This window comes from Enhydra lutris, unplaced genomic scaffold (genome assembly GCF_002288905.1).
Source record: "Enhydra lutris kenyoni isolate GAN:26980312 unplaced genomic scaffold, ASM228890v2 scaffoldscaffold28, whole genome shotgun sequence".
NCBI lineage: Eukaryota > Metazoa > Chordata > Mammalia > Carnivora > Mustelidae > Enhydra > Enhydra lutris.
In genome coordinates, this window is record NW_019154112.1 from 15,982,265 (window position 1) to 16,004,611 (window position 22,347).

The 22,347-nt window shown below is 34.2% G+C and overlaps 1 protein-coding gene across 1 annotated transcript in view; it reads left to right on the forward strand.

The window, feature by feature from the left end:
* Positions 1-22,347, forward strand: part of LOC111152227 (eyes shut homolog (Drosophila)) — a 1,631,332-nt gene that overhangs the window by 380,277 nt on the left and 1,228,708 nt on the right. Inside the window, 1 exon segment of the mRNA XM_022510634.1 lies at positions 4,414-4,520. Within this exon segment, the coding sequence (XP_022366342.1) occupies positions 4,414-4,520 (107 nt within the window).

Genomic DNA, 22,347 nt, shown 5'->3' on the forward strand with positions numbered 1-22,347 from the left:
CAACAGTATGCAAGAATTCTTTTCTCTATGTCCTCTGTACAGTTCTTTCTATAAGGAAAAGAATATTGAAAACTTTCTGAGAAATTCAGTGAGGTCACTATTATCCAGAATGCAAAACCAGGCAAAGACAGCAAAAGAAAGTATAAACAAATATCCCTAACTTCAAAGGCTGGTGGTTATGACCTTCTTTGCCCCTGAAAATAGAAGACATGAAATATAGATTAGCATTAATGATTTATTAACATTAGTGATATTTGCTACAGATAACTGAAAACTCTTCTTAGTTTTTTCCCTGATTGCTTTATATGTAAAATTGAAATATAAATATTTAATAATAATGTCAAAAACAAATTGTTGTGCATACCAGTAATGGAGTTATTCACTGTGGGTATTAGAAATATACTCAGTGTGGTTTAACAAGAAAATTATTTAATTTAGAGTTTATTAAAGAACATTACAAGTACGACCTAGAGGAGCTTTTAGAACCAGATGTGGAAATCTTATATAGATGGAGTCTAGACAGTAGATAAGGAAACATCATATATTATCACAACGTCAGTACGGATGGATGGCAGTGACACTAAGTAACACTGAAGCAGTGTTGTTAGTAGGGCCATGGAAAACTGTTATGGTTGTCCTGATGTTACCAGCTGCAAAACAAATGAGTTATCCATCCCTGTTTCTTGTCATCACCAGCTTGCTTTCAAATCCTGTGGTGGGTCCATGATATATTAGCCAACTTTTGGTTGCATATCCACATTTTGTGGTACCTGCGACTGAGAAAGATATAACTTGGATTTTCACCTATCATGAGAGATGGTCTTTAACTTTTATTAAAGAATTATTAAGCAGTTAATTATCCATATGGCAAAAGGGAGTTCGGAGGATGAATAGTGCAAGGAAATAAGAGATAAATTCCACTATGTATTCTTTCCTTAAATAATTTTGCAAAAAAAAACTACCTTTTTCTACTTAGAAATTATTTAAAGTAATTGGGAATATGAAAATAAATTCAGTTTATAGTAATTGTTGAAGGAGATCATTGAGAGAATGTGGCTGCTTGTTGACCCTCATGTTATATGGGGGCATTTGGAGGTTCCTTACCGCTGCCTCTGTCCTTAGAATACATATATAAATACATGTTGCCCACTACTGTCACACTGGGAGCTGTTTTAAGGATCTAAACTTGAAAGAGGAAGATGTTGTTAAGATTATCTGGATTGAATACATGGCTGAACCAAGTTATAGACTATAAATAAAGTTAAGATTCTGGCAAGTAAATGTAGAAATCTCCTGGTTTTTTGGCAGCCCAAGGCAGGCCTTGTAGAAAAGTTCCCTTATTATTAAACTTACCACCTACCAATCTGGGGTGCTCAACCTCTTTCTTCTGTCTTTCCTTGCCCTCCATGTACAAGGGCCAATTTGCAAGTCAACAGTAACTTAAAGAAACAAGGAGCTGAGAAGGTCTTAGTTACGGTTTTTGTTTTGTTTTTAAAGAACTGCAGAAAGGATTCAAATATATATAATGGACTGTTTTTTCAAGGAGAGGCATCAAAGAAAGTCAGTTTGGTTAACATTGTATAATTATATATAAATAGTCATGTATGTATTCAATTTTAAGGAAGTAATGTAAATTTTGAATTCTAGGTGCATGGAGATGAGAATAAAGGCATAGTTGTAGTCACATCAGAACAAAAACAGAAAGAGTAATGGATGGCATTAGGCAATGTGTCGAATTTTTACAGACAAGTTGAAAATCTCATGTACACTGAACATCATCTTGGACTTAGTTGCAAGTTGTATCAGTGACACATTTATAATGAAGTGAATCCTTTGCTTGTTTCTAAATAATAACTGTGAGACCAAGGTGGATGAGGGCCTTAGTGATGCCTGTGCAAAAGGGGTTACTTGTGTTGATCTTTACAGCATCTTCAGCTGCCTGTGTCAGAACGGATTTCAAGGCAGGCACACACGCTAACCAAAACTAATACCTGAAGGTTAATTTGAGGTAGAAGTAACTCCTTATTTTTAGAAGATACAATTCATCTAGTAAACATGCATATTAATTCTTTTCCCAGGAGAACATTTGAATATATAGTATCTGCTTGGGTTATTTTACTACATCTTCACATAATCACAGAAACAGATATATTTAGTGTTGAATGAATACTTTGCTTTTGTAAATAAACTGTTGTTTTTTTTTTTTTTTTAGGTTTATCAACTCTAAGTTCATTACACTTATATTTATTATTTTTTAAGATTATTTATTTGAGAGAAAGAGCATGCACATGTGAGTGGGGGAGGGGCAGAAGGAGAGGGAGAGAGAATCTTAGGCAGATTCCATGCTGAGCACGGAGGTGGCCACTGTGGGGCTGGATCTCACAACCCTAAGATTACAACCTGAGCCTAAACCAAGAGTCTGGAGCTTAACTGATGGTGCCTCCCAGAGGCCCCCCCATCACACTCATATTTAAAACTTCTAATATTTCTTTTTATACCATATTTCATTCTGTTACTCTGGTAACTCCTACTATAGCCCTTGTCAATATATATCCATTATTTTGATATAGAGCTGTTTATGTTTTTAAATATTACGGTTTTTTACATTAGGAGGACACTCTAATAATAGAGCTTTGTTTTCCAAGATTGGAAAAAGTATTCAGACTCTCAGTACTTTATACGCAAGCAAATACTATTAAACTGCCATCATTATAAGCCAAAATGTTGTCCAAAATCTATCTACCCAAAAGTGTTCCTAATTCTACTTCTATGTGAATGATTGTTTCAAAAATAAAGCACTGCATAACCTTTAAGCAATGAGAAAGTCTTACTTGTTTTGAAAACCACAATGAAACAACTTTTTTTTCCCTGTTATATCTGAGAAACTGTTTTTTTGCGGTTAACCTTAAGAATGACCATCTTCAGATCTGTGTGGTCACTTATTAAAACTTAATGTACTGTTTATCATAAACAAAAACTCAAGATTATTTCTTAAAATTGTATGACACAGAGCAAAAACAAGGTCTTTTGAAGAAGTGAATTTTGGCACATCCCTAACTATAAGGAATAAGCTAAGGTTTTTAAATGTGCCAGTTTTCTTCTCACAAAGTTGATTCATAAGGAAAATTACTAAAAAATAATTTTAAGGTTTAAGCAAAGTATTTATTCACTCATTATTATTTTTAATTTTCATTTTTTCCTGGGTTATTTTTTCCTGGGTTAACTTGATATTCTAATGCCACATTTTCACTTAATATTTTGTTAGTTATCATAATAATACAAATAGGTTTTCTATTTAGTTAGGTATGCTCTTTCCTATTTAGTTATCTATTACCTTAATTTTCCTCCAGCCCAGATTCATTTCACCATTTTAGAGAAAAACATTTAAGATTAGAAAGATTTCCATTCTTCTAACTTGATAATACCATGTGTTATGTGTCAAAGCCAATTTTTCTGTTCTTATTCAAAATTGGCAAAAAAAAAAAATTAGCTATCAAAAAAGTTAAAAATCAATTCAGAATCAGCTTAGGCTATGTTTTCAATGCTTTGCAAATTAACAGACAATCCAAGTGACAGAAAATGAAAGTCAGCTTTAGAAACACAGCTCTAAGTGGAACATTCATGGGAAATCTGCACTGCAGAACCAGTTAAAAGAAAATGTTAAGGGGTCCCTGGCTGGCTTATTCCATAGAACATACAACTTTTGATCTTGGGGTTGTGAGTTTGAGTCCCACCTTAGGCATAGAGATTACTTAAAAGAAAGAAAAAAAGAAAAAGAAAAAAGAAAATGTTAAAACTACATAGTAAATGAATACTTCCAATTTATTTTCTTTCCATATAGACCTGCTTTGTGAAATTAATAAAAAGAAATGTGACTCATCACCCTGCCTCCATAACACTACATCTACAGAGTTCATGGATAAATTCAAATACTTGTTCCCCCCTGGCTTTATTGGTAAGTAACATTTGACAACTGTGCCATTTAAAAACATTTAGCCCTGGAGGACATACATCAGGATGCTGTTGATTCACTAGTACTTCCTTTTTGGTCCTTTTTATTTTCCTTAAATTAACATTTGATTTGTATCCCAGTAACTTGAAACATCTATTCTGTCTCTAGAATCCAAAGCAGAAGATAAATTATTTCACATCTAAGCAGACTTTAAATGCCTACCAATTCAAGGGAGATTAGTCTGCATTTAGTAATTCCAAGAGAGGTTGTTGCAGTTTGTAGTAAGGTGAAATGAATGGATTCTGACACTAATATGTGAGGCATTTTTTATCTGAGGAATTTAGTCTCAGATATCACCTGAAATGGATTAAAAGATTTGGGGAAATTTAAGAATTATAACCTGACACCTGGTTGCCTTATTAAAACTTAAAACCTTTTTATTATTTTTTCAAAGTTTCAAGATATAAAATAAACACAGATTTGTGTTCTTCACATCCATGCAAGAATGGCGCTACCTGCATTGACCAACCTGGTAATTACTTCTGCCATTGTGTGGCTCCATTTAAAGGTAATGAACACCAAGAGAAAAGGTAAAGCAAACATAATTAACTTTAAAAAGCATTTCTGTCTCTTATCTGAACTCATTTCAGTCTTCCAACAACATTATTAGTCCTTCATTTTCTTAAAGTCCACTTCTAAAGTGACCAACCAATTATCCCTTAGGCAGAAACTAGAGTGAAATGAGCTTTGTTTATACATTCACTGAAATAGATGAGTTTCTTACCTTTCTATTGGAAAGGCCACTGATGCAACCAAATGATAAAATGAAAAATAATGAATTTATTGCCAGTCTATCATATTATATTTTAAATATTTTTTTCCTGTTCTTTCAGTTTCTCAAGAAATTGTCAGGTTTTTTCTTTCTTTCTTTCCTTTTACTAAACTAATCATTATTTATAAATTATTGTGTTGACTAATATATGAAAAGTAAATCTGGATGCTTCCTTGGATTTAGTATCTTTTCCTAAGCTATGAATTTGAAAACTAAATTAGCTAGTGTTCTCCAAAGAAACAGAACCAATGGGAGATATATCTATGTATCTATACCTATCTGTGTATTATGGCAATTCATTATGAGGAATTGGCTCAGACAATTATGGAGGTTGAGAAGTTTCATGATCTGTCTGCAAGCCAGAGACCTAGGAAAGCCAGTGGTGTAATTTTAGTCTTGAATTCAAAGGCATTAGAACCAGGGGAGAAGAAGGTATAAATCCCAGTCCAAAAAGAAATAAAAAACAGCATCTCAACTCAGCAGGTAAGCAGAAAAGGAGCAAGTCCTCCCTTTCTTTAGTTTTTGTGCTACTCAAGCCCGCAACAGATTGGCTGATCCCTGCCCAGTTTGGGAAGAGCAGTCTACTTTACTGAGTCTACTGATCCAAATGCTTGTATCTTCAGGAAACACCCTCACAGACACACCTGGAAATACTGGCTAATCTGGGCACTCTGTGGCGCAGTCAGGTTGCCACATAAAAGTAACCATCACAATGTTCAACTAAATACAATCAATTTAGATATTTTCAAATGTTGTACCTAATTTTCTTAGATTTCCCTATTAATGAAAAAACATAACTGCTGACAAATTTCAAGTATTTTATATCTATATAAACTCGTGAAATTATAGTTCTCTTAATAGTTAACTAGATATAAGAATACACTTACCTCATGGATCTGAATATAGATTTAACGAAGTAAGTCATAGGAATACTATATCACCTGCCAGAAATTAATCATCATCAAGTATTTAATTATAATTTTAAATAATATTCTGACATATATATGTAAAAACCATTAAATATGCACATATGCACTGTTTTCTAATGTTTGGTTAGGTAAGACTTAGTATATATTTATTTAATTATACATCTTTAAAGGTACATAGATAATTATTTAAGCAATTCTAGTAATGTAAAAAAAAAAAAAGATTTCATTTTAAAAATAATAAGTTTGACCAGCACCTAGATCTTAGTTTCTCATACCATTCTCCAATAAAAGGATCTCTTTAGAGGTCTAGCTGATTCTAGGACTAAAATGCAGAATGTAAAAGTGAGTGTGGAGAGTCTTGTAATGCCCGAAAGCAATGAGTACTCAAAAAACAAAACCATGAGACTATGTAAAAAGGACACATGAGCCAACTGCCAAAGCTAGAATAATTTGAGCAAGAAAATAGTTTACCCAAAATATGAAATAAATACCCATGAGTCCATACGGAGAAAAATAAGTGATTGATAAATACATGAGTCAGAATAATAGACACATATTTTATACAGTATAATTCCAAATAATTTATGAGATACTTTACACTCAAGGAGATAGAACATAACTTCTTACCTCTTGAGTTTGGGCTGCACCTAGTGACTGTATTCCAAAGTGCACAGGATGGAAATGGGGGTTGGGGGAAAGTAACATTACCATGGAGAAATCTGACAAACACTACCTAAGTCAAATGACCAATGTTCACATCAACAGTACTTAATCATGTTAATAGCATAGACGTATGATATGAAGTAATGAGAATGACACTTTATCATAGGGATTTTTTTCTTAAAAACACATTATCCCAGTCTAATCATGATAAAATCATCAAACAAATCCCAATTCTAAAAAGACCTGACTAGTACTTCTTAAAACTATCAAGGTCATCAAAAACAAGGAAAGTCTGTGCAAAAGTTTTTTAGTTTAATACAGTCATAATTAATTATTTTTGCTATTGTCATCCTTGCCAGAGGAGATAGGTCCAAAAAACTATTCCTAAGGCTGATGTTTAAGAGTTTACTTTTTTTTTTTTAAAGAATTTTATGGTTCCAGGTTTTATGTTTAGGCCTTTAATTAATTTTGAATTTACTTCTATATATCGTTTAAGAAAGTGGCCCAGTTTAATGATTTTGCATGTAACTGGTCAGTTTTCCTGAAGGAACTCATCAATAAATTGAAAAGGCAACCTATGAGTTGGGAGAAGATATTTGCAAATGATATATCTGATAAGGAGTTAATATCCAAAATATATAAAGAACTCATACAACTCAACACCAAAAAAAACAAAAAGTGCAGTTAAAAAATGGGCAGAGGACCTGAATAGCTAGACACTTTTCCAAGGAAGACATACATATTGGCCAACAGACCCATGAAAAGATGCTTAATATCACTAATCATCAGGGAAAAACAAATCAAAACCACAATGAAATGAATGAATGAAATGAAATGAAATCACTTCTATCTGTCAGATTAGCTAGTATCAAACAGTTAAGAAATAACAATGTTGGCAAGGAGGAGGTGAAAAGTGAGCCCTCGTGCACTGTTGGTGGGAATATAAACCAGTACATCCTCTATGGAAAATAGTATGAAAACTCCTCAAAAAGTTAAAAATAAAACTACCATATGATCCATCAATTCTACTTCTGGATATTTGTCCAAAGAAAACGAAAACACCTAGCAAAGAGATATATGCACCCCTATGTTCATTGCAGTATTACTTAATTATAGCTAAGATATGGAAGCATCATAAGTATCCATCAATAAATGAATGGATAAAGATGTGGTATACAGCTGAGAGCATATAATACTGTAGTAACTCTGGTGACAGATAGTCACTATATTTATTGAGGTATTTCATAATGTATATGAATGTTGAATCACTATGTTGTATGCCTGAAACTAATATAATATCGTATGTCAACTATACTTCTACCAAAAAACAAAACACAAGAAAGTCTGAGAAATTTTCCAAACCAGAGGAGACTAAAGAAACATGAGTACTAATATTACGTTTGTGGTATCCTGGACTAGATCCTGGGGAAGAAAACATTAGTTTAAGACTAAGAAAATCCTGGGGCACCTGACTCCTTTGGTCAAGTATCCAGCTCTTGATTTTGGCTCAGGTCATGATCTCAGGGTCATGAGATAGAGCCCCATGTCAGGTTCCATGCTCAGTTTAGTGAGGAGTCAATTTGAGATTTTGTCCCTCTTCCTCTGCCCCTCCCTCTGTTCTCTCTCTCTCAAAATAAATTAATAAACTAAAAAAAAAAAAAAAAAAAAAAAAAACCGAAGGAATCCAAATAAAATATGGACTTTGATTAATAATAGTGTATCAATATTGGCTAATCTGCTGTGACAAATGTACTAAAATCAGATATTAATAATAGTGGAAACTGGTTGCAGAGTATACAATATCCTCTGAACTATCTTTGTACCTGTTCAGTAAATTTAAAACTATTCTAAAATTTTAAAAAGTTTAATTAAAAATAAATTATTGCAAATAAATAATTTCTGATTCAAAATAATTTATACTTAAAACATAGTCATTTTTGATAATCATAAATGTTTTTACCTTTTCATATACTAAATATTGTAGTACACTCATTATAATGAAGTAAAGAATTCTTCAGTTAATTGCAATGCCTTAGATTTGTAAAACAAATTAAAATGTTCAATGGATTTTCAAACAAAGACATAAATAAAACATAAAAGGAAAAACAAAGTTGATCTGTTATAAAATGAATGTTCTTAGTAGTGAATATAATATTCTTTTCTGGTAATAATGACATGTAATGAAACCTACAGTACTAAGAATACACTATACTATCAAAAACACATTTTTGACAATTTTTAATTCACTTTTATTATCTTTTATTGTTATACGTCAGTCTGCTAGAAAATCTGTCCTGTGTAACAGAACCTAGCTGCTTGTTCCTCTGTTTCCTTGGCTTCTGGCATAAGCTTAATTATCTTCTATTATTTGGGACCATGTGAATGAGTTCACAGTGGTTTTTTAATCTTATACTCTGATCCATAAGAAATGTCCTGTAAGTCTTTTATTCCCTTTTTTCTTCTCCATTCTTGTTGGGAGTGAGAAGTCTAAAAAACTAGAGGAAAGAAGAACCAGAAGATAGAAAAGCATTGGTCCCTAAATCATGTAGAAAGATGTTCATGGGTCAGAAGTATCCCCATTGTACTGAGTGAACAAAAAAACATAAAAGTTTGTGTTGGGGGGGAACGTGGGTGGCTCAGTGGGTTAAAGCCTCTGCCTTCAGCTCAGGTCATGATCCCAGGGTCCTGAGATGGAGCCCTGCATTGGGCTCTCTGCTCAGCAGGGAGCCTGCTTCCTCCTCTCTCTCTGCCTGCTTCTCTGCCTACTTGTGATCTCTGTCTGTCAAATAAATAAAATTTAAAAAAAAAGTTTTTATTGTGGTAAGCCACCAAAATTAGAAATTTCTTTTTCTTTGCAGCAACTAACATTATTTATCCTGAAAGTTACCCCTTTAATGCTCATAAACACTTCCTTGAAAATTTCATTGGAATTGATCTTTACAATGCCATGAATAATTATATTTTTTGAAAAACATATCTGTATAATACAGTTAGGAATCATTTTTATAGGAAACGTACATATAATTTCTTCTTTTAAATTTGTAATTCTTGGGGAACTTGGGTGGCTCAGTTAGTTAAGCACCTGCCTTCAGCTCAGGTCCCGATCTCAGGGTCCTGAGATTGAGCCCCATGTAGGGCTCTCTGTTCAGTGGGGAGTCTGCTTCTCCCTCTCACTTTCTCTCTCTCTCTCAAATAAATAAATTTAATTTTTTTAAAAAATGCATTTCTTTATTCTCTGATTAAGTTTAAGATTGTTAGCAAATTTATAATGTTTCAAGAAGAAATAAAAATAATACATAGAAACACTGAAACTTCAGCAAAGCAATCATAAGATTAAGTTTAAAAATATTTAGTTGAATCCTTAATTCAGTGAGATCAGTTATTTTGTCTTGAGTAGACAGTTTAGCAAACTGTGTCCCAGGTAGGAAAATCCAGGCCCCTTCCTATTTTGTGTCTCTTATAAGCACCACCATACTCATTCAGTTGCGCACTATTGATGGCTATATCAGCCACTACTTCAAGAGTATATGTGCTCTTTGCCTGCAAAACATAGATTATTTATTTTCTGGCCCTTTCAGAAAACATTTGCTGACCTTTGGTGTAGAAACTTTTATAAGCTCCTTGTGGCTTTCTATTGGTATAGTCCAAGTTTTATTTATTGGTTCTTTTTCTGCATTAATATATATTTTGTCAAAGTTATATACAAAATCTGCTTTTTTGTGTAGGAAATGTGTAATTCTGCTCTACTATATTAGGTTAATATCATGATTTTTCATTTCCAGTAAAATTGATGCTAGAAAAATAATACACGTTTGGGAATTTATAAATTGTAAGCCCCCCTTTTTTAATTTAAAGAATATGTACAGTTACTGTTTACCAAATATGTGAATTTGTAATATATGGTGCTTTGAGTGTTTAAGAATATATCATAGTTCAAACATTTTGCCACTTGTAGAAGTTATATTTCATTGCTAATTATAACTTACTAAAGCATACACTGGAGAAAGGAATTTACCCAAAAAGTAGATTGTGATTATATAGTCTACTTATGGGGACAATAGAAATAATTAGAAAAATCTTTGTATAATTACTTCTGGAGAGCTAAATAATGCAGTGTTTTTATGCATGTTAGTTTCTAGCATTATAATTACAGATGCTCCACAAATAGCATAGGTTTCACACATGTTATTAATGCTATATATCTCTTTTGAAATCTGTAGAATCATTTTCTTCTTTTTTAAAAAGAAAAAATAAATATGGATAATAAATTCCTTAACACAACAATTGTTTTTTCATGAGGTGTTCATCCAGTGGAGTTAGCTACTGGTTAGTTTTGATTTAATCTAGGCTCCCTTCCAAGTTCTAGTTTTAGGAACTGAATTTAGCAAATAAACATCAAAAATGCATTTCCTTCAGATAGAAAGGACATTCTAACTTTGTTTTCTGTTTACTCTGAACTGAATTTTTCTTCAGCAATGAACAGAATATTTTAATAAATACAGATTGGTTTTCACCTTCCCTAATAGAGGTAATAACTGATTTAAGTCAAGAAAACCTAATGCCTTTCATGTAAGAAAGCAAGATTTGGACTAGATACATGTTCTACATGTTTGGATACCACTATTTTGTATTTTAATTAAAACCAAGATGATACAAATCAGTCATTCACAATGAGCACTGTTGCCATTAACCAGTCTGTTGTCACAGCCAGTCACTGCTTAATGGAGCACCCTCCACTAAAGCCCTCAATGGGCAACACTCCCAAAAAGAATTTAGTAATAATAATTTATCTTGCTGTCCATAATGTACCAAGTATTGGTTTACTATGTTTCTATGTGTGGAATAAATGGTAATAAATAATGCTTCAAAGTGCAAATTTTCTATGTATGAAACAAAAAGAAAATTATTTGTCATGCACATACATACCTCCCCACACATATCTAGAATTAAATACACTTACTCATCTTCCCTCCAGAATTACATGCAATTGTGTGGGAGTCCCTATTTTATAAATTCTAGTTATTACTCTTTATTTAGAAATATAATCATATATGTTAACTAACTAGAACTTAAAAGCTTGAAATTTTAAAAAATCTAAAAAAAATTAAAGTACAGGGAGTGGAAAAATATATTTAGTCAGTGCCAACTAATCAGCCCTTACTCAATCAGCAATTTTAAATTATATCCACAAAATATAACTGGAGTAAAGAGAAGATGGTGATGACCACCTATAATGAAAATTGCTCCTGTCAGACTCAGCCAGGACTCTCCTTGCCAGTAAAGCGCTTAAAGAGGTAGTCCCTCACAGAATTTAGAGTGTTTTCCTAGTAGCTGAAGAAGACCACAACTCTCAAAGTGCCTATTACACATTAGTGATACTCTGAGCTGTTTTAATTTAATGCAATTCTCTATAGAACAGTATGATTGATAAATCTAAAATCTTAAGTGTATATTTACTAGTAATGAACAAAACTGTTGATGATTGTATAATTCATAAAATGAACAATTTGCATTTTGAATTTCATTAAATGAAGGAATCCTGAGAGAAAATAGTTTTGCATATATCATTGTTAAAGCAATAGTCTGTATTTCTATCATGTTTTGGTGGGAAAAATTAAGTTGTTACCCTTTTGTTCTGAAATATAAAAGTTTCCGAAATCTAATACAAAGAAGACAGGGCTTTGATGTAAATTACTGTTTGTTTCTCAGGAAAATAAGTGCTTAAACTAATAAGAATGTTATTTTAATAAGGCTACATATGTGCAAGTAGAATAGAAATATTGTTCAAGCAAATGTCTTATCTGCTGAAGCTTTAATGACACATGTCCCTAAATGTATAGCAATTAAGATAAAAGAGCAAAAATGGTAATTAGCCATTAAACATGTTTTCAAAAGAAAGTAAACATAGAAGAAAGAAAACTCAGCAAAATAAAAATGCTTAAGTGTGTTGAATGCTAGAATAAAAATGCTGTTTTCTGGATAGGACACTCTGTTATGGGAACTTGTAATTAGAAAGCAGATTTAAGTACATATTTTTAAAGTACTTGTGGAGTGAAAAAGACTAGAGTACAGATAACGGAGCAATTAGTTTTTTAGCCTTCACAGGCCATATCTCAGTCATTCTTGGTTTGAGCTACAATGGGGAGCTACGGATGCTGTAATTAAATGCTCCAGTCTAGTCAATCTATAGCTATACTGAACATTCTTGGAGAACAGAATATTTTGGTGGAAGATTTCTTCAACTCAACTACAGATCAGTTGAGTATATTAACAAGAAGTCAATTTAATTAAATGCATTTAATGAAAGTAATATGAGTATTTTTTTTCTTTTTTTTTTTTTGAAAGTAATATGAGTATTATTTTGGAGAGGTTGGGCTAACTGTAAAGGACAGAGTTCATAACAACAATACAATAAAAAAAATATTCTTTTAACTGTCTCCTATTTGTTCTCCATAGCAATTTAAACTAGAAGCTTGAAGTACATGTTGGTTTGAAAATGAGTATTATGTTCAATTTCTTGGCGATTACATCATTACCTTTAGTCTGATAGAAATACTTACATGCTGTGGCCATTTAGGCAGTAAGAATAAAGGGAACCTGAGTAGTTGGTAGGTATATTTCTTTGTACTATTTATAAAAGCAATTAATTCTACATGCTTCTTTTATTAATTTCTCATGCTGTTTTTAAAGTTCCTCAGTATTTAATATCTTGGGCCAATATTTAATGGTACGATTTCAATTGTATTCCTTATTAATGAATCAGAGCAGTTTATCAGTTTCATATTCCCTACCTTTTTTCTTTATAACCTATAGAATACATTTGTATAGATTATTATATTTAGTGATATTTTCTATAAAAATAGCATATCAAAGAAAAAATACTGTTACATACTATAAGTATGAACATATTATATTGAACATGTTACTGAGTTTAATCAACAAGATGTTATAGAGATACTTCCATCTGGGTAATCCAGTATGTGCAATGACACAATGACAGGACTGGCAGATTCAGAGAAACCCTTAACTATAACCTACATTTTATACTAATCAGTTTTGATTTACATTATCAACAAATATCAATATTTGTTATTATTTACAAATAAACAGATTTACATTATCAACAGGGAGTAATGTACCCTTGACAATTCAACAGTTAGGGAAAATTATAATTAAGTTGAAATTTACAGAGAAGGATTAGTTTACAATGTATTCATAATAATTTGAACTCTGTAAAATTGGAAAATGATTAAACTATTTTTTTTTAATTCTTATCTTCCTTGGTTTCTAGGATATTACTCACCTTTAATTTCTGGTATCATTCAGCATTCTGTATTCAACTCTTTTACCTTTTCACTATATATACTTTAAAGTTGATCAAATTTATCCACATGTACCAATGACCTCTTTCCCAGCATGTGGAGAAAAATAAACTTTTCCCTTCAAGTTGAAAGAACTACATGTTAATAATTTCTAAACTGCTATGCAGATCTTAGTACCATAAATGTTCCAGGAAGAAATTTAAAATAAAATAAAACAGAGTGAGCTGAAGCAAAAGAAAGCATGGGAATTTGAAGTGCTCAAAGATATTCAGTGTCACCAAAATTTATCCTAAGGGCAATGAGGTTGGAAGCATAGTCCAAGTTATAAGTGTCATCTAAGGAGTATTAGGGCCAATAACCAGGCATTAATCTGGTGAAAAACATAATCAAATATATATCTTGAGAATTATTCTAAACTGTAAAATAGAACTTCTTTTTCTTCTATAAAAGGGTTACATACTGGAAGAAGAAAAAACACTTAAGCGCTTGCAATAATCGTTATTGTCTAAAGTATAGATATGGAAACAAAGTTTGAGATGACTGGATAATTTCAGAAGATATTTAGGTGACAAACCAAACAGGATAGGCTTTTGTGATATTCAGATGTATAAAGTGGGGAAAAGAAAAGAATTATGCTCAGATTCTCAGGGTAGATAAAATGAATTATTGCTCTGGAGCCACAGAGGTAGAAGCAGCATGTTTAATGAAGAGAGAAATCAGCAGAGCTTCAAACATACTGAGTTTGTCAGACTATAAATTATTAAGGTAGAAGTTTCCCTTAAATACTCCTAATATGTGTGTCTAAAGCACAGAGAAGAGTAGAAAGACTATAGTTTACTAAAGCATGAGTTAGGAAGAAATATATAGAATGACAAGGGAAGAATGCTTGGGATGGGCACTGAGGAAGCCTAAAAAGTAAAGAATGGATAAAGAAGAGAATACACAATGTGAAGCAATAGGAAAAGCAAGAAAAGAGTGTTTCTATTAGGAAGAAATGCTAAGAAAGTGTCAAATATTGTTGGACAGTCCAGTACAACTTGCAGTCAATATGGTCCAGAAAAAATAATTTTTAGAGAGACTTTGAAGACCTTCATAAGAAATGTTTCATAAGTATAGCTATTGATGTTGGTGTTGAATGAAGGATGAGGATATGTAGATGAAATGAGAACATGGAGATAGCAAGACTAAATTACTCCTTGAGAATATTTGATAGGTCAGGGTAAAGGAGATATAAGTCTAAAGGGGAGGAATGAGAGACAAAGTATTTTTTTATCTATATAAAATTTTGAGTGGTTCATGAGGTACATGGATATCTTCCATTTGTGCTTCCAGATCTACTCTGTCTAGGAAGCTAAATCATACTGCATGTATATCTTCTGCTTTCTTTTGGGTTTGCCCAGTATAGGTGACAAGAAAGGAAGAGGACACAAGATGATTATTCCTTCATTTACCGTTATGAATTACCACTGGCTGGTTGTATCCTTTTAGTGATCATCACATCTTCTCTAAGATAGTGTTCTCCACATAGTCTTTTTGTCTCAGGTTCCAATACAAGCTCACTCAACCCCTTCACACTGAATGGCACAAAGACTGCACTCTGTTCGCACCTGGGTGGCTCAGTCATTAAGACTGCACTCTGTCCCTTGTGGTTTTAGTACACTTGTCACACACTTGTAATTAGTATCTCATTAAAATCTCTTCAACTTTCATTTGAAAGCACCATCTCATTCCTGCCAGGATCCAGTCACACATGTTAATTTTTGTGTACTTATGGGATAATGTTATCACAACAGTAGAGATTAAACCTACAGGAAATAGAATAGTTAACAGAGAGAGGGCAGTAGAATGTGGTGAGACAAAGTTCTAGAATTATGGTGACAACATTAGCTGTAAGGAGGAGGGACAGATCTGTCATTATTTTAAAATAAATTAACCAATGGAAAAGATGGATGGTGATATTGATAACACTAGACATTTTGGTAGGAATTTTGGAGAGTTATTATCCGATGACATCTGTTTTTGCTAGAACTCAAAAGTGTGGTTACTTTTTATGAGTGATGGGAATGGTAGCATGATTGAGAATTCAGGGACAGTGTAAACTCTTTCACATTCAGTCGACTATCCATTTTTCTGGATTCTGATGTTGCATTGACCTTTGAAATTGATCCTTCTAACCATGTTGTTCTATAGCAGCTGCTACTTTGCTACCCTAAGCCAGAGTCAAAGACCATTCTTGGGATTTCGATTAAGAAATTTGAGAAAATGTTGCTCACACTGTTTGACATTCAAAATGTGGAATGTGGGACCACAAATATTGGCAGAAAATTACTTAACTTAGGGACAACAATTTGAAGAAGCATAGAAAGAAGCAGAAAGGTAATATGGAGAGCTAAAAAGAAGCAGACAAACGTGGTAGAGTTCCAGTGCCTAAAATACACATTCCTATGTTTTGCTGCTTGAACCAATAAATTTCTCACTGTACCAGTGCTGATATTGCTAAGGTTCTGTCTCTCTTCTCCAAAAAAAGTATTAGTTATAAAAATTTAGACAGGATTGAAATTTGATCAAAAGTAGAGATCATAAATTTATGTTGGCATCAGTCTTCAAATTTGTGTGATCTTTCTCCATCAGTGCTCAGTAACTGAAGAGGGGGCACAGAGAAAAAAAAGAGTTGGATTAACTGGGAATTGAGGAAATACAATGAAAATTATGTTTTCATGTGCCATGAAATTACAATTTCATGAGTAATAAGAGTAATTCAGTCCTAATTCTAACCCTGAAGTTTCACTGGTATGGAAAAACAGCTGTCCTTCAGAGCGCTAAAAGCAATATGATGTAACTACATTGCAGAAGGTTTTAATGGATCCAGAAGGTATAAGATATGTTCAATAAATAATAATTATTGTGAAAGATATATAATATGACAAGATTGGGAAGACAATAGTGAGGTTGGTTCGTGGGATTTTGATTCATGGAAGAAGCATAGAGCTGCTGAATGCACAGTGAATATTTTATTTTGGCAATTACCACAGTTTTCAGAGATCTTAGATAAACTGGACTTAGGAAAACTTACACAAAAAAGATAAAAATTATTCCTAGATAGTTCTAGTAAGAATGGAACAGCATATAGACAAGCTATTCCTCAGATGACAATTGTAAACTTTGAATGAATTATAAAATCAACTCTTTGAAGGCCTCAGTGGGTGACCAGAAGCAGTAGAAATTAGAGAAGAGTCAGTCTACAAAAGAAACAAACTTGATTGGACAAAATTTCTGTTTTTACCCGAGGGCACCTTCAGTCTACACTGTATAGAGAGCGGAAACAATAGCAGAAAACTGCAAGTGTGAAAGTAAAAACATACTTTGAAACTCCCAGAATAGTAGAAGTGATCCAATAAGGGAGGAAACAAAATATAGAGGAAAAACAAGATCTCATATAAACTGCACAAATCCATGGGTACTGCTTGAATGGCACCTATGGAGAGGAATCCCAAGGTTCCCAGTGAAAGCAACCACTGAAACTATGAGGAACTAGGCAATTTCCCCTGCTTCCAAACCAGTGGGAGTCTTAGTTTAACTATATCAATGTCCTGCTATAATTAATAACATCATTACTTAGAGGAAGAAAACACAATCCAAGGACAAATATCAAAATAAGGACAATTTCATCATAGTTCAAGAATAACATTAAATATTAATACAGAGACTTCATTCTCAGAATATCCTCACTGTAAGATATCTTGAAGGAAGCACTTCAGGCTGAAGGGAATAATACCAAATGGAAGCTCAGATTTATAAGAAGACATGAGGCCTTAAAAATGAGAAATAGGCAAATATATGAAATATATTATTTTTCTTTATTTCTTTAAAACCTATAAAACTGTTTAAAGCAAATTTTATAAGACTTAATTGTGTGGTTTATGCACAAATGAGTATAATATCAATGACGACAGCAACAGCAAATGGGGTAAATGGAACTAAATTAGTGTAGTATTCTTATATTTTATCTGAAATAGTACAAATTAATTGTAAGTAGACTACACAGATGTCAATCCAAAGAGCAAGAATTTAAGAAATAATGTAAAGAGTCATTATTATGGTTATAATCACTAGACTAATAAATTATTTTACCAAAAAGAAAACAGAAAAATATATATACAAAAAAAAACTAGGGAGGAGGAGTCAAGATGGCGGAGAAGTAGCAGGCTGAGACTACTTCAGGTAGCGGGAGATCAGCTAGATAGTTTATCTAAAGATTGCAGACACCTACAAATCCAATGGGAGATCGAAGAGAAGAAGAACAGCAACTCTAGAAACAGAAAATCAACCACTTTCTGAAAGGTAGGACTGGCGGAGAAGCGAATCCAAAGCAACGGGAAGATAGACCGCGGGGGGAGGGGCTGGCTCCCGGCAAGCGGCTGAGCAATGGAGCACAAAATCGGGACTTTTAAAAGTCTGTTCCGCTGAGGGACATCACTCCAGAGGCTTAACCGGGGTGAAGCCCACGCGGGGTCAGTGTGGCCTCAGGTCCCGCAGGGTCACAGAAGGATCAGGGGTGTCTGAGTGTCGCAGAGCTTACAAGTATTAGAACAGGGAAGCCGGCTACAGAGACAGAGCCGAGGAGTAAGCTCTAAGCTCGGGGTTACCTTGAACCGGTCGCAGGCTCGGTCAGCTCGGAGCGCGGCTGGAGGCAGGGTGACGGGAGTAAATCGGCGCTGTTCTCTCAGGGCGCACTGAGGAGTGGGGCCCCGGACTCTCGGCTCCTACGGCCGGAGACCGGGTGGCTGCCATCTTCATTCCCACCCTCCGGAACTCTATGGAAAGCGCTCAGGGAACAAAAGCTCCCAAAAGCAAACCCGAGCAGATTACTCAGCCCGGCCCCTGGTAAGGGCGTTGCAACTCTGCCCGGGGCAAAGACACTTGAGAATCACTACAACAGGCCCCTCCCCCAGAAGATCAACAAGAAGCCCAGCCAGGACCAAGTTCACCTACCAAGGAGTGCAGTTTCAATACCAAGGAGAGCAGCGGAATTCCAAAGGAGGAGAAAGCAAAGCACGGAACTCATAGCTTTCTCCCCATGATTCTTTAGCCTTGCAGTTAATTTAATTTTTTTTCTTTTTCAATTTATTTTTCTTCTTCTGCTAAATTTTTTTAACTTTTACACTTTTCTTTTTTAATGTTTTTTAACTAGTTTATCTAATATATATATATATTTCCTTTTTATATTTTTCTTTATTGGTTTTCTTTTTTAATTGTTTCTTTATTTTTTTTTTCTTCTTTCTGAACCTCTTTTTATCCCCTTTCTCCCCCCTCACGATTTGGGATCTCTTCTGATTTGGCTAAAGCATATTTTCCTGGGGTTGTTGCCACCCTTTTAGTATTTTACTTGCTCCTTCATCTACTCTTATCTGGACAAAATGACAAGGCGGAAAAATTCACCACAAAAAAAAGAACAAGAGGCAGTACCAAAGGCTAGGGACCTAATCAATACAGACATTGGTAATATGTCAGATCTAGAGTTCAGAATGATGATTCTCAAGGTTCTAGCCGGGCTCGAAAAAGGCATAGAAGATATTAGAGAAACCCTCTCTGGAGAGATAAAAGCCCTTTCTGGAGAAATAAAAGAACTAAAATCTAACCAAGTTGAAATAAAAAAAGCTATTAATGAGGTGCAATAAAAAATGGAGGCTCTCACTGCTAGGATAAATGAGGCAGAAGAAAGAATTAGCGATATAGAAGACCAAATGACAGAGAATAAAGAAGCTGAGCAAAAGAGGGACAAACAGCTACTGGACCACAAGGGGAGAATTCGAGAGATAAGTGACACCATAAGACAAAACAACATTAGAATAATTGGGATTCCAGAAGAAGAGGAAACAGAGAGGGGAGCAGAAGGTATATTGGAGAGAATTATTGGAGAGAATTTCCCCAATATGGCAAAGGGAACAAGCATCAAAATCCAGGAGGTTCAGAGAACCCCCCTCAAAATCAATAAGAATAGGTCCACACCCCATCACCTAATAGTAAAATTTACAAGTCTTAGTGACAAAGAGAAGATCCTGAAAGCAGCCCAGGAAAAGAAGTCTGTAACATACAATGGTAAAAATATTAGATTGGCAGCAGACCTATCCACAGAGACCTGGCAGGCCAGAAAGAGCTGGTATGATATATTCAGAACACTAAACAAGAAAAACATGCAGCCAAGAATACTATATCCAGCTAGGCTATCATTGAAAATAGAAGGAGAGATAAAAAGCTTCCAGGACAAACAAAAACTGAAAGAATTTGCAAACACCAAACCAGCTCTACAGGAAATATTGAAAGGGGTCCTCTAAGCAAAGCGAGACCCTAAAAGTAGTAGATCAAAAAGAAACAGAGACAATATACAATAATAGTCACCTTACAGGCAATACAATGGCACTAAATTCATATCTCTCAATACTTACCGTGAATGTTAATGGGCTAAATGCCCCAATCCAAAGACACAGGGTATCAGAATGGATAAAAAAACAAAACCCATCTATATGTTGCCTACAAGAAACTCATCTTAAACCTGAAGACACCTCCAGATTTAAAGTGAGGGGGTGGAAAAGAATTTACCATGCTAATGGACATCAGAAGAAAGCAGGAGTGGCAATCTTTATATCAGATCAATTAGATTTTAAGCCAAAGACTATAATAAGAGATGAGGAAGGACACTATATCATACTCAAAGGAACTGTCCAACAGGAAGATCTAACAATTTTAAATATCTGTGCCCCTAACGTGGGAGCAGCCAACTATATAAACCAATTAATAACAAAATCAAAGAAACACATCGACAATAATACAATAACAGTAGGGGACTTTAACACTCCCCTCACTGAAATGGACAGATCATCCAAGCAAAAGATCAACAAGGAAATAAAGGCCTTAAATGACACACTGGAGCAGATGGACTTCACAGATATATTCAGAACATTTCATCCCAAAGCAACAGAATACACATTCTTCTCTAGTGCACATGGAACATTCTCCAGAATAGACCACATTCTCGGTCCTAAATCAGGTCTCAACCGTTATCAAAAGATTGGAATCATTCCCTGCATATTTTCAGACCACAATGCTCTGAAGCTAGAACTCAATCACAAGAGGAGATTTGGAAAGAACCCAAATACATGGAGACTAAACAGCATCCTTCTAAAGAATGAATGGGTCAACCAGGAAATTAAAGAAGAATTGAAAAAATTCATGGAAACAAATGATAATGAAAACACAACGGTTCAAAATCTGTGTGACACAGCAAAGGCAGTCCTTAGAGGAAAATATATAGCGGTACAAGCCTTCCTCAAGAAACAAGAAAGGTCTCAGGTACACAACCTAACCCTACACCTAAAGGAGCTGGAGAAAGAACAAGAAAGAAACCCTAAACCCAGCAGGAGAAGAGAAATCATAAAGATCAGAGCAGAAATCAATGAAATAGAAACCAAAAAAACAATAGAACAAATCAACAAAACTAGGAGCTGGTTCTTTGAAAGAATTAATAAGATCGATAAACCCCTGGCCAGACTTATCAAAAAGAAAAGAGAAAGGACCCAAATAAATAAAATCATGAATGAAAGAGGAAAGATCACAACTAACACCAAAGAAATACAGACAATTATAAGAACATACTATGAGCAACTCTACGCCAACAAATTTGACAATCTGGAAGAAACGGATGCATTCCTAGAGACATATAAACTACCACAACTGAACCAGGAAGAAATAGAAAACCTGAATAGACCCATAACCAGTTAGGAGATTGAAACAGTCATCAAAAATCTCCAAACAAACAAAAGTCCAGGGCCAGACGGCTTCCCGGGGGAATTCTACCAAACATTTAAAGAAGAATTAATTCCTATTCTCCTGAAACTGTTCCAAAAAATAGAAATGGAAGGAAAACTTCCAAACTCATTTTAGGAGGCCAGCATCACCTTGATCCCAAAACCAGACAAGGATCCCATCAAAAAAGAGAACTACAGACCAATATCCTTGATGAACACAGATGCAAAAATTCTCACCAAAATACTAGCCAATAGGATTCAACAGTACATTAAAAGGATTATTCACCACGACCAAGTGGGATTTATTCCAGGGCTGCAAGGTTGGTTCAACATCCGCAAATCAATCAATGTGATACAACACATTAATAAAAGAAAGAACAAGAACCATGTGATACTCTCCATAGATGCTGAAAAAGCATTTGACAAAGTACAGCATCCCTTCCTGATCAAAACTCTTCAAAGTGTAGGGATAGAGGGCACATACCTCAATATTATCAAAGCCATCTATGAAAAACCCACCGCAAATATCATTCTCAATGGAGAAAAACTGAAAGCTTTTCCGCTAAGGTCAGGAACATGGCAGGGATGCCCGTTATCACCACTGCTATTCAACATAGTACTAGAAGTCCTAGCCTCAGCAATCAGACAACAAAAGGAAATTAAAGACATCCAAATTGGCAAAGAAGAAGTCAAACTATCACTCTTCGCAGATGATATGATACTATATGTGGAAAACCCAAAAGACTCCACTCCAAAACTGCTAGAACTTGTACAGGAATTCAGTAAAGTGTCAGGATATAAAATCAATGCCCAGAAATCAGTTGCATTTCTCTACACCAACAAC